Source organism: Cupressus sempervirens, chromosome 2 (assembly GCF_028749045.1).
Source record: "Cupressus sempervirens isolate cs-2001-9-10 chromosome 2, ASM2874904v1, whole genome shotgun sequence".
Classification (NCBI taxonomy): Eukaryota; Viridiplantae; Streptophyta; class Pinopsida; order Cupressales; family Cupressaceae; genus Cupressus; species Cupressus sempervirens.
This window is the reverse complement of record NC_143119.1, coordinates 722,798,439-722,813,239: the sequence shown is the minus strand read 5'-3', so window position 1 is coordinate 722,813,239 and position 14,801 is coordinate 722,798,439. Positions and strand designations below refer to the sequence as shown.

The following is a 14,801-nucleotide window of genomic DNA, read 5'->3' as shown; positions in this document are numbered from 1 at the left end:
TTCAAAAGAATTTATTCAGTGCTTTGTGCTTTCTTCATGGAATCATGTATAAACTTTGTCCACAAGTCCTTCCTAGTACTATACTGAGATATTGAGCATAATAAATATCATATAACATTTCAAAAAAATGAAGAAATTTATTCCTGTTATTGTTGTTGTTACCTTGTCTGCTTCCAGCCTGCGCCTTTGCAAAAATGCTAACAAAGAAGTTACTTCTGAACTGCTAGCTGCAATAGCCTGAACCGTATCTCTGGTTAGAGGATTATCCATTTGCTTAAATTCAATGTTTTTCCTTCTACTGTCAGACACTTAGCACTAACTTCAGTCATTCAAATTTTATCTGAATCTCAAGAAGGAAATAAACAAATATATTCATTACCTCTAGATCCAAATGAATTCTCCACAAAACTCCATGAAGGTTGTCACATATCATATCAGGATTGAGGAAAACCCACCCATCTGTGTACACACTATCTTGCATGGTAGTCAACGTTTCCAATTCAGCTGATTGTGAAGAGCTGCTTGATTGCCTGTCTTTGTTTCTAGAAGAATTCGTAGTCGATCCTGTTGGACCTCTAACCAAGAGAGGAAGTGGGGCAGATATTGGAGCCCTGGAATCTGTAAATATATCATATAGCAAAACAACTTTTGCATCCACCTGATGAACCAGAAGTACATTATCCACAACACTGACGGCCACCTTTGTAGAATAGATTGGCAGAGAACCCTGTCAAGACATCTTAGTCAGATCAAAATCATGATACTATAACTGGTTCTCAGAAACTTAATATTTAAAGCTTATCAGATACGGGGAGCAACATGCAGTTCCATTTTAGTTTGAATACTAATAGAACTAGCTTATGACAGACCTCCAGGTTCACATTCAGTGAGTCCAAGCAGCAGGTTAAACAACTAATATGTCGGAGTCCCTGAAACCATAAAATGAGAGACTTACAAGATCTACATGTTCCTAACATAATTTTGTGAATGAACTAAAAATGCAACTATTACCAAGAAATCGCTTAGAGAAGCTTGAGCTTCTCACTTTAAAAGTTTAAACTGAAACATGCCTGAAGAACACACTTATAGGTTAAAATTTGAGAAATGTAAACTAGTTTATAATGATATTTATTGCTTAAAGACAAATTTGTAAGTATATTTCACTAGCTTAATAAAGGGCAACTGTTAACTATATTTTCCCCTAGCTTACTAAAAGATATATGAAGTATGTTTTTCCCTAACATATCTTGTTGAAGTTTGATTTATGACACATCCATAATCCTCACACAAATTTTTTGTGAAAGTTGGTCTCTGTGTATGTTTAACAGAAATTTGCTCCTATAGTACAAGAGTCGATGGAGGAATGCAGACTGTGTGCAAGGAGACACATACTTAAAATACCAGGTGTACTGCACATGTTTATAGAGATTCAACGATGTGCACATTATATATATATATATATGAATGAAGGAAGGAATTTTAATGTTGTCCAAAAGACCAAAAGATCTAAGGGACCGTAAGTCAGAAAATTAACACATTTTAAGGTTTCTTTTTATGTGAGCTCTTCTGTCATTAATCTTGACAAAGTTTGAATCACTAAAAGTTCCCGTGCACAAACATCCCCATTTCCCTTGCCAAACCAAAACTCCCACTAGATATACAGAAGATGCTTGATTAATTCAATTAATCTGTGGTTGTTTGTTTCTATTCCCTTAAAAAAAAAAAAACTTTATGCAAAATTAGAGAAAATGATAAAGAGCTTTATCACAATGAAACATGATTCTTTCTGTTCTTAAATTCACCTGATGCACAACAGCATCACGATAAAATCGATACAAATGAAGCTGCATTCCAACCCTATCAACCTGTAGGCAGTAGATCCTTCCATACCTAATCAGAACAAACAGTGGAAAAACCATTCAAAATATATTTTATTTCAATGTAAGTAAGTGGATGCTTGAATCAAAAATGAAGAAATAATTTAAGAAAAACTAACGAACCACATCAATAAAGAAGATTCAAATACAAAATATTCTCACATGGTAGCTATATGGACATCTTCCTGACATAGAATAGGCTTCTTATTCACTTCAGCTTTCATCATTGTGACATCAAACTTTGGCAATCGGATGATGCCTCCAGCAGAAAACTGAAAACCCAGAAATTATTAGACAAATTAAACAGTCATACAGGAAGTGCAATTGAATTCATGTGACAATTTCAAACAGAATAAAATATCTACTATGTTTAGTTTCAATAACAAATGATAATTGATGAGTATATATATTTTAAATATATGAATCTAAAAAATGCTAAGAGAAATAATTCTGGAGCTATTTTATTTAACAACATGGACAAAAATAACAATTATTTTATTGCATTGCATTGTTTACTTTATTCTTATTTAAAGAGTTATTTTACATTTGGAAAAAGTCACCAATCATTATTTTTGTAATCGTCTTGTGTTTTTTTTACTCAAAAAGTGTAGTAAATATTATGCGAATATAGATTACTTTTTGAAAGTTCTATTTTATGGTTTTAGTTTTGGGTTTTTGGGTTTTTCTTCAAATATATGCCACCCGTGTTCAGGCTTTTAAGTACACGGTCACAACTTGAGACTCCATTCCTTACTGTAATTATAGAACACATCTCAACATTGTTAGGTAATTGGCATGAATCTTGAGTCAAAAAGGATTCATACTTGAAAATAATGAAGACAGCGAGCAATACAGTCTCAATAAGTATACGCAAAAGAAAGACATAATGAATAGATTAATGGACCCTCTATTAACTTACAGTCATAGGTTGCCTCCATATTTTGTTGAAGTTGGAATGATTAACCATGAAATCACATATTTGCTATAATCATTACTGTAATCCTCAGAACCCTGATGCTGAAGTTGAATATATTTTAGATACTAAGGATTTCATTAGTGTTCAATCCTCAAATAAATATTATGAGTCTGTGGTTTGTTGATGATGAATGGTTCTGAATGAGCATACCAAGTATCAAGTCTTACTGAGTGAAAGCTCATGACAGCCTAAGGGAACTTTTGCAGAATGAATACCACTTACGTCACTGGTTCTCAACCAAAGAGGTTTCAGCCTAAGGCTCATGCTCTTGTATCAGGTAGCGAATGATCTTGTGGTTCACATAAAAACCTCCATCTAAGAGTAAACAAATTCCAAAATTTAAATCAATATTCTCAACCATTACAATAATTTTCATATTTGGCAAGTAGTTGATTCAATAACTTATGATTTGTCCTTTTTAACTAAAGATTAAACAAAGGTTTGGACATCAAGGATTGATAGAGATTTTGTTGTTGGGATTCACTTTTTGTGAAAATATAAATAATATCATGTGAATGAGTAGGGTGTTCCATAATGGATGGTATTAAGGTAGAACAGTTGCAAAAGGTTTTGCAAATGACCTAGCATGCTAAGTGGACTTAATCTTGGGGAAACTCCATGGTCAAGCACATTTGAGTTGGAGTTAGTGTTACATGGGGATGCATTTCCAATTCCACCACCACCGCTGCCGCTGCCATTTCCTACTGATGGTCATTTCAAGACATCTTAGGAATCATCAAAGGACTCAATTGCATCTCTAGAATGCATCATTCCTATTATATAAATCAAAACGTTACTGGCTAAAAAATGTAAGTTGCTATGACTACAACTTACAAAACTGTGACTTTAGGCAATGGTATAGAGAGACAAATCTCTCCTCTCATCAATATGAGAGGCTCCCTTTTTACCATAAGTGGCTTCAATTGAAACTTAACTGGCACTTATAAAAAGGGTGATCCTGATAATCAATTCCTCTTTTATCAGTAATGATGCACAAAAAACTTCAATTTTAAAAATGAACACAAAGGTGAAATAATAACAACTCCTACGAGCAGTAAACTATAAACTTTGGTGAAATAATAACAAGAACCCAACATCTCCTGTGATTATCTTAATTTTGTGATTTAACAAACACTATTAAGGTGCAAAGTCTCTTAGCTAGTGTCCTTTAGAACAACAATACCTCAAACTAAAGCTCGGAGTCTTTAGCTTTTAGTATTTTACAACCATTATTAACTATAGCAACTTCCCTATCAATGCTCAAATTCTTTCAAAAGGTAAACTGAGAACTCAAATGATTCACACAACAAAGCTATAAAATGAACTCGAGAATGATTAAACAATGCAACTTAAGAAAGCATTACTCAATCCCAAGATCAAAGTCTTTAGCTCTTAGTATTTTGCAGCCACTATTAACTATAGCAATTTCCTTTTCGAAGCTAAAAATCTTTCAAAAGGTAAACTGAAAACTCAAATGATTCACACAACAAAGCTATAAAATGAACTCAAGAATGGTTAAACAATGCAACATAAGAATACATTATTCAATCCCAAGACTTGCAACATGAAGTTTGTAAAGTCTCTCTTCTGTTATTCAATTCTAAAAATTGCACTTTGTCACACAAAGTTTTCAACAATACAACATTGCAAGCATAGCCTCCTTGCCTAAAAACAAAAGATAAATATTTAAAATGAGCTCTCTCCTTTATATAGGAAAAGAGGAACCCTCAACCACTTTGACTTATTCAACGACAACCTATGACTTATTCAAAGTTGCACTGCCTAATGTACTTGCAACTTGATTGCATGAAGTGACTATACACGTACATTTTTTCTTGTATTTACAATGTGTTCTGCTTCTACATCAGTATGTTATAAGAACTACAGCTATTCCTAGAAAGCATTAAAAAAGAAGTGTCTGGGACATTTGAGAGACATCTTCATAGAGCATCAACTAGCATTCCAATCTTTTGAAGAGACTCTCATACAACTATACCATCTAGTTCACCAGTATGTTGTGCAATGATGGTCACTTTCTGGAGTGTGCTGGCACCTTCTGAAATAACATTGTTATGTTCCCTCAGCTTACCCTGCAAAACACTTGATGAAGATTTCCAGCTTCCCTAATATATATCATGTTGAAATTGAAGTCATCTATCTCAAGCTGTAGATGATAAGCTTTTGTGAACAGATTTAGGATATCCTCTTCGTTAATCAATTCACCGTTTTCAGCAAAAAATTTGCATGCAAGCTCTTGGAAACCTTTACTGGTCATGCTCGCATGAGGTTTTCCTTATTTCATCGCTGCTTTGATCTCAACCACTATTCCTTGGATGACTTGTTTTTTGTTGGCCGTAAGATGTAAATAGTTCTAATATAGCTTAATGAGATGACCTCATCCTCACACAAGACATCGAGCTTAACCTCCATCATGCTTCTCTAGATATCTAGATCTCCATCCAAAAAACCGAGTTGATAGTTGAATGACAAAAAGAACTTCCTTCAATGTGGTTGTTGTTTTCTTTCCATTCTTCAATACTCTATACACATTCCCAAATCACTTCTACACCTCGTGACTCTATGCGGCTGCTCCACTCATCCACAACCTTTGCTTCATGTTCCACTTGTACCACATGCTCAGAAGAGATAGGATCAGATGACAGAGAAGGGGCCTTCATCTTTAGTCACGTGTTCTATTCTTTTGATCAGTTTTTCTTCTCCCACAGCTTGCCATGTTTTTTGCATGAGCAGATTGACTGCATCATGCACATCTTGTTGACAACTCAAGCATGTTTGTTTACCAAGTTCAATTTTGGTGAACTTGTAAACTGTGGATTGCATTTCATCAGCAAGTTTGTCAACAACAGGCTCAGCTACCTCTACATACTTGATTTCATTGTTGCCCACCATAACCCTCAAAACCATTTTTGTCTTTTTGTTCTTTGGGGCCTTGATCCTAGTAACTTGCCCGAAATCATGATCTTTAGGTGCAATTTCCTCCTTCCTCTTCTGAGTGATTGTGTTGAGCTAAGAAGGTAGAGAAAAAGAAGAGAATCCTGCTGCAGAGGAGATAGCCAATGTGAATGTCAAGGTAACCTATGCAACCATGGTCACAATTGGCGGAGTGTCCGTCTGAATAGTAATTGGAGTGGGACTGGTGTGGGTAACCTCATCCATAAACTACTCAAGTTGTGTTCAAGTCGTACTGGCACAGGGGCACCCACCCTCAAAACGCAAAAAGTTGTAAAAATGCAATTTTAACAACATTTGAAAAGACTTGTCATCTAACAAACCAACGGTCATCTTGGTTCAAAATTTGGTTGAGGCGGTTGTGACAAGGCATATTTGAGGCCTTCACATGATTGGTGACTGCAATGTTGAACGGTGGAATAAATCAAGGTTTTTGGTGCTGTCATGTATGAGTTTCCTATGCATTTTTCCAGCTAAACAGTAGTGTATAGGCATATGTGGATTGGTACGAATGAACTAAGCACATAAAATGATTGCCCTCTGAATTAGCTTTCTCATGCACTTAGTTTGATCTCTTTAAGTGAACACTGAAGGAGGTTACAAGAAAAATAACACAGATTGGTCTAACTGCACTTGCGCAACGAGGGTTTCATAAGAACATGTCCATTTCCTAGCATTCCACAATAGGAATTCATTGATCCTTTGGGGAATATTGGGGCACTCAATGAACTAGAATGAACCTAGGTTGGGCCCTATACCATGCAAACCTGATTTTTGCCACAAAGCCCTTAGCGGCTTGGCATGTTCATGTGAGAAGCCTGTTTAGAGACAAAATTGTTGTAAACAAAGTTGATGACAAGGTGTGAGTGCCTAGAGAGGGTCGTTTTAGTGTTTGTAGACAATAGAGAACCTAATCCTTTGGGCAAGTCAATCTAGTTCGAGATTTGCAAAACCCTCACCTAATCATGGGTTTGTAAGCAAATAGGCCAAATTGGGGTTTAGTAAGTTGTTGAAGGAACCCAAATGCAAAATTGTGAAATCTTAAAGATCTTCCAAATGGGTATCCAATTTTGCAATTTATTCTAGGGGTTGTTCAATCTGTTTGAGAAAAAGGTTTGGATTAGTCAATTTGGAGGGCTAATTCTTCTAGGCCTTTTTTCGGCCTATTTATAAGGAGTCAACTTGGGCAGTATGATTTAGGGAAGATGTTAGACACTCACACACCCTATTGAACATTTGAATTGCTCCTAGAGTGCAAGTGAGGGTATGATCCTTTGACGAAGGTCTTGGGTCGAGGTAGTTATCAAATTGTTTGAAGACTCAAAGCTGAGTGATCAAATTGCCATAGAGAAAGAACCTTGGAAAGGTGCCTGGTGAGGCAAGGCTGTGAAGGGGACCAAGTCAGTAGATTGGTGTTGGTAGGACCCAGTTTAGGGTGTCTATGAAGAGCAAAAGTATAAATTACCAAAGGATTCATGGATCCTACCTTGCTCTCTACATCAAGTATCCATCATCGTCCTGGATGAAACTTTCAAAGAGGGAATAGCCATGGAGAATTCATCAAGCACACTCTCAAGATTGATACTAGTCCACTGTCAGGACCGCCAAAGCGGCTGCTAAGATAGGTAGAGCTTGCGTTAATAGTACTAAATCATCAGGAGGAGGTGCCTTCTCTATGGTGAATGCATCCATGACTATATTCAATGGTGAATCGGGTGACTTCTCTAATTCAGGAGCAGAGTTAGGAAGTGCAGTAGTGATTGACGTGTCTACTAGAGGAGCTGCCATAAGAGTAGACTTCTTTGGTTGTGGTGGAACTCATCATCACTCCAATTGATCTGGATCTTTTGAGGCTCCACCATCTTTACTTCAAGTACCCTCTTTTTAGCCTTTCCCCCTTTGATGGTAAAGCTTTGGAATGGATGCAATTGAAGGCTCTAAGGCCCTTAATTTTGGACCTCAAACCAATTGGACCAACAAAGTAAAAGTCCTCCCCGACTTGATTTTGATGTTGTTATTGGTGAGGATGGTAGAATTGACAAGTTCTCTACATGATGCTTCGCTTTAGCTAGATGTTGGTATTTGCGAGGACGGATTAGAAACAATCCTAGATCATGTACTCTCCTTGGATGACCATTTGGAGGTAGAATGGACAAGTTGTCTATATGATGCTTCGTGTAATCTGGATCAAGAATATAATCATCGTCTCCAACTCCAACAAAGATCTTGACAAAGTTGAAGTCTATAATTTGCTTGATGGTCAACCGAGAGTAGTCCATCGTTCAGATGTCCACCTTCATGCACAAATCGATCCATATGTCCTCAAAACGATGTGCGTGCACAAATTGCCTGCTCATTTTGTTACTAAAGCCTCTCCAATCAAAACAACTCTTGGGCATGAACTTCTTCACTATGATCCTTTGGAGTTCAAAGTCAATATTCTTTGTCTTGGGCACAATGTTCAAAAAGTAACCATTAATCTTTAAAGGATTTCTTGAGGAAATCCTTACACTTGGTCTATGCGAGGTGGACTAGAATGCCTATACTACCATGATCTACCTTGCCAACTTCGTCAAAAACAGTTTATAGGTAGGGTACCGCAAGAGCATGTATGGTTTGCCTCTAAAATACCCAACTAGCATATGCATGAAGTTGGGGAATTGCAAAAACATGCAGCCATGTTCATTTACTTTGGTTTATGCCTCATCAAACACAAGCTTCTTTGGTAGTTCTTTGTCAAATAAGCACATATAATGCCCCTAGAAGGCATCATGTACCCTCCTATAATGCATTTGGCTGGCCCTCAAAGGTAGTTGATCATAGCATTCCTAGACTAGCACTGAACGCTGATCTGCTTTGGTAGACAGACCTGAGAAAGAAACTAGGGCAGCAATAATGTACACCAAGTAGGAATTCAGGTAGAATACCCAGTAGTAGTGACTTGGGACAATCGCAAGGGCATTGTTGATCATCTCTCCCCAAATATCTTCTTTTGTTTGGTCATAATTTACAAAAGAATATAGAACGACAATGAGGAACACCTTCTGAAACATAGAAAGAATAAGGATAGACTTTAATATAGCCCATCAAGATGGGCAATGACCAATTAGCAAGCTTCCTTTATACTACCAACAAATAACAGGAGATACTACAAAACCGCATAAGCAAATACATGCATATATTATCATGATATATTTCAGATTGATACTATATGCCAAATTCATACGCGGTCACCATTTCCTAGGAACAATTAACACATGCCAAAATGACATATAGATATACATATGCAAAGTGATCTGGAACATTGGGGAAAATATCAGTCCAATCAACATATTTCTGTGGTATCAAGGTCCAAAACAAGACACCCACAATTCCAAAAATCACAACAAATTGTCTATTATTAGTATTCATCAAACATTGTTGAGTGTGCACCATATATATCAAAATAAAATTGATTAAGTGTCCCTTCTACATATTAGGAATACTATCAATGGGAGATTCATATTAATATGTAAAGTACTGATATGAGGATTTGTGGAAATCAGATTAAGTAAAAGAATCGCACATTTCTATGGATGCCTTCTTGTGTGTTTGGGACTGATTAATATAATAATCAGATAAGGTACAATCGAATATAAGCAGCAAATAACTTAATAGAGAATAACAACTTATGTTAACTTGTGTAATGAGTAGCAAATAACCTAAGTTACAGAACCAATGATAAAATCAATACTTATTATCATCAAAAATTAGGGAAATGATTCCAGTCCAGGGTTAGCAAGGGGATGGGCTCCTTTGCCATGATGGGGAGATAGTGATTTTAGACACCATTTTTAGGAGACTTCCTCCAAGTCGGACCTCCTAGACTCCTTAGTCAGATCGATGGTGCTCTATGGGTTTGTGGTTTGGGGGCCTTCTCTTATTGGCTCTGATTGGGCCTGTACTGAGCACATTCAGACCCTGTCCCTCTAGTGTATCATTAGATGTCATTGGTTCACTCCTCTTAGCATTATTCTCGCAGATTTGAGGGCTCATCCCTTTAGGCTAGGGGCCATCTTCGACCTGATTTGGTTTCTTCATCATCTTCATAGCTTTGTGGACTTCGTGGACTGAGGCTACCATTCCAGTCTTCATTGAGGTGGATCTTGACTGGATTGACCACGTAGATATAGAGGCTTAGGTTGTGGCTATGACAGCGGAGGATAGAGTACATTCTAGTAGACACATGCGCACGCATAGCCACAAACACACACCCTGTTAATGTTGTTTATGTGTCCACCTCACATGCAGGGGCTTTGGCTACTCGGGCCTCTAGCACCTACCTCATACGTCTGGTTAGCAGGTACACAACATACTCATAGGCTGAGGTTGAGGCTGCAATCGAACTTGAAAATGATGATGAGGGTGAGGCTTGAGCAAACAGACTTTTTTTTTGTTTACAATGTTATTGTTTCCTCATAATGGATCTTACATACATCTATGATTTCATGTCATTGGTTTTATGGATCTTACATAGATTTATGATTTCACAACATTTATAATTTTATATATCTATGTGACATGTCATATGATCCTATGTTTTCTATTACTTCAGCTACAATTTACATTTTACGTATGTGATGGATTTATCATTTATGTTTCTTGTTTATTTACATATGTTACTTCTATTTGATGATGTCATAGTGTTTTTAAGTCAATAAAGGGTGCATGAAAAAAGTTTTAAATCATTAAAATCTCTAAATTTCAAGGGTTTTGTCATTTTGTTGAGTCGTAGCTGAGTCACGAGTCAAGACGACCTTGCCTAGTTCGAGCCGAGACCAAGCTTGAGAACTATGGAAAAATACAAAAACATAATCTGTAATATTTAAGGAATTTGTGATGGAGGTGGCCATAAAAAATGTGATGCAAATCATAATTGATAATACAACATATGTGGCAATTGGGAGATCACTCCAAGACTAACATAGGACATTTTTTTGGTCAGTTTGTGCAGTACATTGCCTTGACCTTTTGGAGGACAGAAAACCTTGATTGGAGGACACTTGTTCTCAATGATACAAGGAGCATCATAATTTTTATCTACAAGTTTTTCTTACACATACTTCACTTATAGGGAAGGGAACTTACATATCTTCGATGACCTATCACGAAAATGACCTCCCGAGATTTTCACATCTCTCCTACATGCTCATCCATCTCTGCTCACGCAGGTTTTGCGTGAGCTCAACTTTTGTCTAGTTGTCCTTGTTCACACGGTTGTGTGTCATCTTGTGCATTTGGTCTTGATCATTATGGTCGTTGGTCGTTTCTTGCCTTGTGTCAAGCTCTTCCTCTTACTTCCGTGAGCTTGGCTTTTGGCTCTATGTTTGTGCTCTTGCTTCGTCCTTTGCAAGTGTTGTTATCCTCCTTGGCATTCATTCCTCAACGTCGGGGCATTTGTTTTTGTGTTAGTGTTGTCATGTTGTTTTCTTTATTTAGCATTCGTTTCTCCTAGCTAGTGCTTGTTCCTACTTCATTCGTCTTTGCTTCGCGCTGGGTGTTTTTATTCTTCTTGCTAGCAGCTGTTCCAACATTGTTCCAGCGTCCTTCTTTGTTCAGTGCTCCTCGGCCTTCATCCTACATCACTGATTGCGTTACATTGTGCAGGGCCTTCTGGTGTCGGTTTCTATTTTTCCGTAGTGGGTTTGTTGGGCAACCTTATTACAGAGTGTTTTGTTCTTGTTGCTACGTGTGGTGGTTTGTTCGAAGCCTATTGTGTGTGCCTTTGAGCTCTCTTGGCCTTCAATTTTCTACAAAACTCCTTGTTAGCTTCTCTTGTTTTGTGGTGCATTCTCGTTGCATTGTTGTTGTTGTCCTCATGGATACTCCACAAGTTCTACCTCAGCCTCGGCCCATTACCTATCAGTGGCTCATCGACAAGATGGTGAAGGTCAAGGCCGAAAACCTTAATTTACATGACTTGGTTAACTCTCTTTCTAAGACGCTGACCATTTTAAAACAATAGGTGGACTCTAATTCTTTGTAGATTGATGACTTTTCCAAAAATTTAACTACTAAAGCAAAAATTTTAAAGTTGCAAGTGGATTAAAACAACGAACAGTTTCAGCAACTCTACATCCTTAAAGACAAACAGACTGAATCAGATAGCAAACAACATCACTCAAGACTGAAATGGAATAGCATTTTAAGTCTTGGGCATCTATTTGCAACAATACCGATTCCACACCTCTTGCTGGTGTAGACAAGTCCAAGATAGGTTTGTGGACGAGCGAGTTCGACGATCCCATGAACTCAACTTGCAGGTTTGTGACCTCTCTCTCTTCCACTAACCCCACTACTATTGGACATTCCTTTCTCAACGATACACCGGACATTATAGATTATTACACTTGACAAAGCTTGGATAGGACATGATGGTACTCTCTCTCTCAAGTTTCTCGTGCTTGCGAACCGCTTGCGGGTTATTAGGCCAAGAAGGAAGCTCTTTCCTCTCCCCACTAAGATCTTTCTTGAGGAGGATCTTCCTAGATCGTAGGTGACTAAATTGAAGCATTCTCGGTGTCTAGTAGTAGAGGCTAGGCGTAGCGATAAGTGGGTTTCTATTAGAAACCTCAAGGATGTTATTCAGGATTCCCTCCCTCCTGGGTGGGGACCAAGGAGTATGTCTGACATACTCCTTGTTACAAAGATGCATGAGAGCCTTGTTCGCCCTCCCTCAAGTGTCTCTGGTTATCAGTGGCTTTCTGTATTTAGCGATAAAGTCAAATTGCCTTCCCTTGGTTGATCATGCCCTACTCAACCTCACCTTTAGGGTCTCCCCTCCTTCTCCCCACCCCTTTCGCCCTACACACCCCCCCTCCGTTGTTGGCCCTTTCCACCAGTACCTCCTATTGTTTTGTTGAGAGTGACCGTAACCTTATCCACCACCTCAAACGGCTCTTTCCTTAGGATTCCTCCATGATTCTCGGGATGCTCCCTCTATGTTTTCTTCCCTTGCTACTGCTTTGTGGGATTTCGCCCTTCTCTCCATTCCCCACCGCAACTCCTCCCTTTTCTGTAGTCCCAAGCACAGGAGTACTTAACCCATGAATCAGTGGTTTGATTAGGACGGCAAGTGCTTTCAATGCTCCATTCGCTCCCCCTTGTTCATCCAGGTGTGGCTCGACTACCACCACCTTTTTCACCATAAGAGGATTTTCTCTACATTGCAGTGCAGATACCTTTGTGCCTCTCTTCTGGCGCACCTTGTTTCGTCACCTCCCTCCTCCTCCCTCCACCCTATCTCTTAGCTGCTTGGTTTCCCACACCTCCACTCTCTAGGAGATCCCCAACCAGCAGCCCCCCCCCCCAACCCCCCCACCCCCACACTTTAACCCTTCACCATGTTGCCACCTCTTCATGTTCTCCAATATCAATGAGGCAATTAGATACATGAACAATAGTAGGACTACAGATGAGGAAGGGTTCCAAACGGAGCTCTTCAATCTTGGTATTTCTGTTTTGAGCTCCCTTCTCGCAGTGCTCTTTAGCAAAGTGATTTGTACTAGCTTTCACAACTCTTAGTCGTGACATATTACCTACCTAATTCATAAGACTAGGTTGACCTCTAACCACGACAGCTACAGGATCATCATGATTGGCCATACCTTTGCCAAACTCTATGCCACCAAGTCATACTATTCTATTCAGAAAGCTTTCACTGGGGCTGTCATGCTAAGGGAAACGCTGGTTTTCATACTGATTTTCAGACCATGGCCCATATTCTGACTATTCGATCGATCATTGAGGATGCTTAACATCGCTTGGCGAAAGTCTACTATTGTTTTGAGGACTTTCGAAAAGCTTTTGAATTATCCCTCGAACAAGCCCCATCCAAAGACTCAAGGACATCAGGATTTCACAGACTATTGACAACTATCATGAGGTTATATGTGTGGTGGGAAGGTTCAGCGCTGCAGGTTTTTTAAGGTCACATTTAGGGTACCATTGAGGTGAAGCAAGGGTGCCCTCTCTCCCCTACTCTCTCCAGTATCTACATTGATGAGCTTGAGACTTTTCTTAAAGACTTCTCACTTCCTAGTGATGGTTACTACTTACACCAGGTTTTGATTTCCAATTTTCCTTTTGTCTACAACATGGTCCTCTTGACCTCTTCCCTAGAGGGGCTTTAGCAGCTACTTGATGGTTTGGCCTCCTTTTGTGATTTGAGACAATTAGTTGTGAACGTAGGCATGACCTAGGTAATGGTCTTCGACTAATTGAAGACCTCATATCTTCATTTCTACTTTCAAGGCGATGATATTGAGATCACCTCCTCCTGCACTTGGGGGTCAAGTTCTCCAAACCCTGTTTTAGTTTGAGACCTACTATGCAACCCCAAGTTAACAAAGGATTGGTTCCTTGGCTATGCTCAAGAGATATTGCCTCAGATATCACTTCTAACATACTACGCCCATGATGTCCCTCTTGGACTCCTTGGTCAGATTGATTGTCCTTTATGACTCTAGTTTGGGAAGCCCTCTCTCCTGGAGTCCGACTGGGCTTTGGTTGCAAGAGTTCAAACCCTCCTTCAGCACATTATCAAATATCATTAGTCTAACCCACACAACATCATCTTGGCTGAGTTCGACACTCACCCCTTCAGGATTGGGTCTATCTTAATCAGGTTTTGTTTCTCCATTGGCTTCAAGGCTTTGTGGACTCCTCTAGGGCCGTCACATTTACTCTTACTTGTCTTATTACTCTTTTGAGGTGGATTGCGAGGTCCAGTGTGACTAGTAGGGCTTGTTGTTAGTTCACCCAAGCCTTTTCTCTTCTTGGTTCGATTGGGATCACGATTGACCACCTCTCCCCCTTCTTGTTCTCCCTATATTCCCCCACTCACCTTCTCGTCTCAGCAGGAGCTGAATGAGCACATCTACATCGACATCTATAGACAATATATCATAATGACGTGGGCTCCCATCAGCTATGCATAC

The 14,801-nt window shown here is 38.9% G+C and overlaps 1 protein-coding gene across 10 annotated transcripts in view; it reads right to left on the bottom strand.

Moving 5' to 3' along the window:
- LOC149575418 (C18orf8) overlaps positions 1-14,801 on the bottom strand; it is a 148,467-nt gene that overhangs the window by 44,051 nt on the left and 89,615 nt on the right. For all 10 annotated transcript variants that reach the window (XR_016360170.1, XR_016360171.1, XM_089815150.1 and 7 more), the window contains 4 exons: positions 2,040-2,149; positions 1,803-1,890; positions 380-727; positions 163-237 (listed from right to left, as the gene is read on the bottom strand). Coding sequence is in view for 8 of the 10 variants with exons in the window: in XM_089815150.1 (XP_089671276.1) it covers positions 163-237; positions 380-727; positions 1,803-1,890; positions 2,040-2,149 (621 nt within the window). In the remaining 2 variants the exon portion in view is untranslated. The remainder of the gene's footprint in view (positions 1-162; positions 238-379; positions 728-1,802; positions 1,891-2,039; positions 2,150-14,801) is intronic.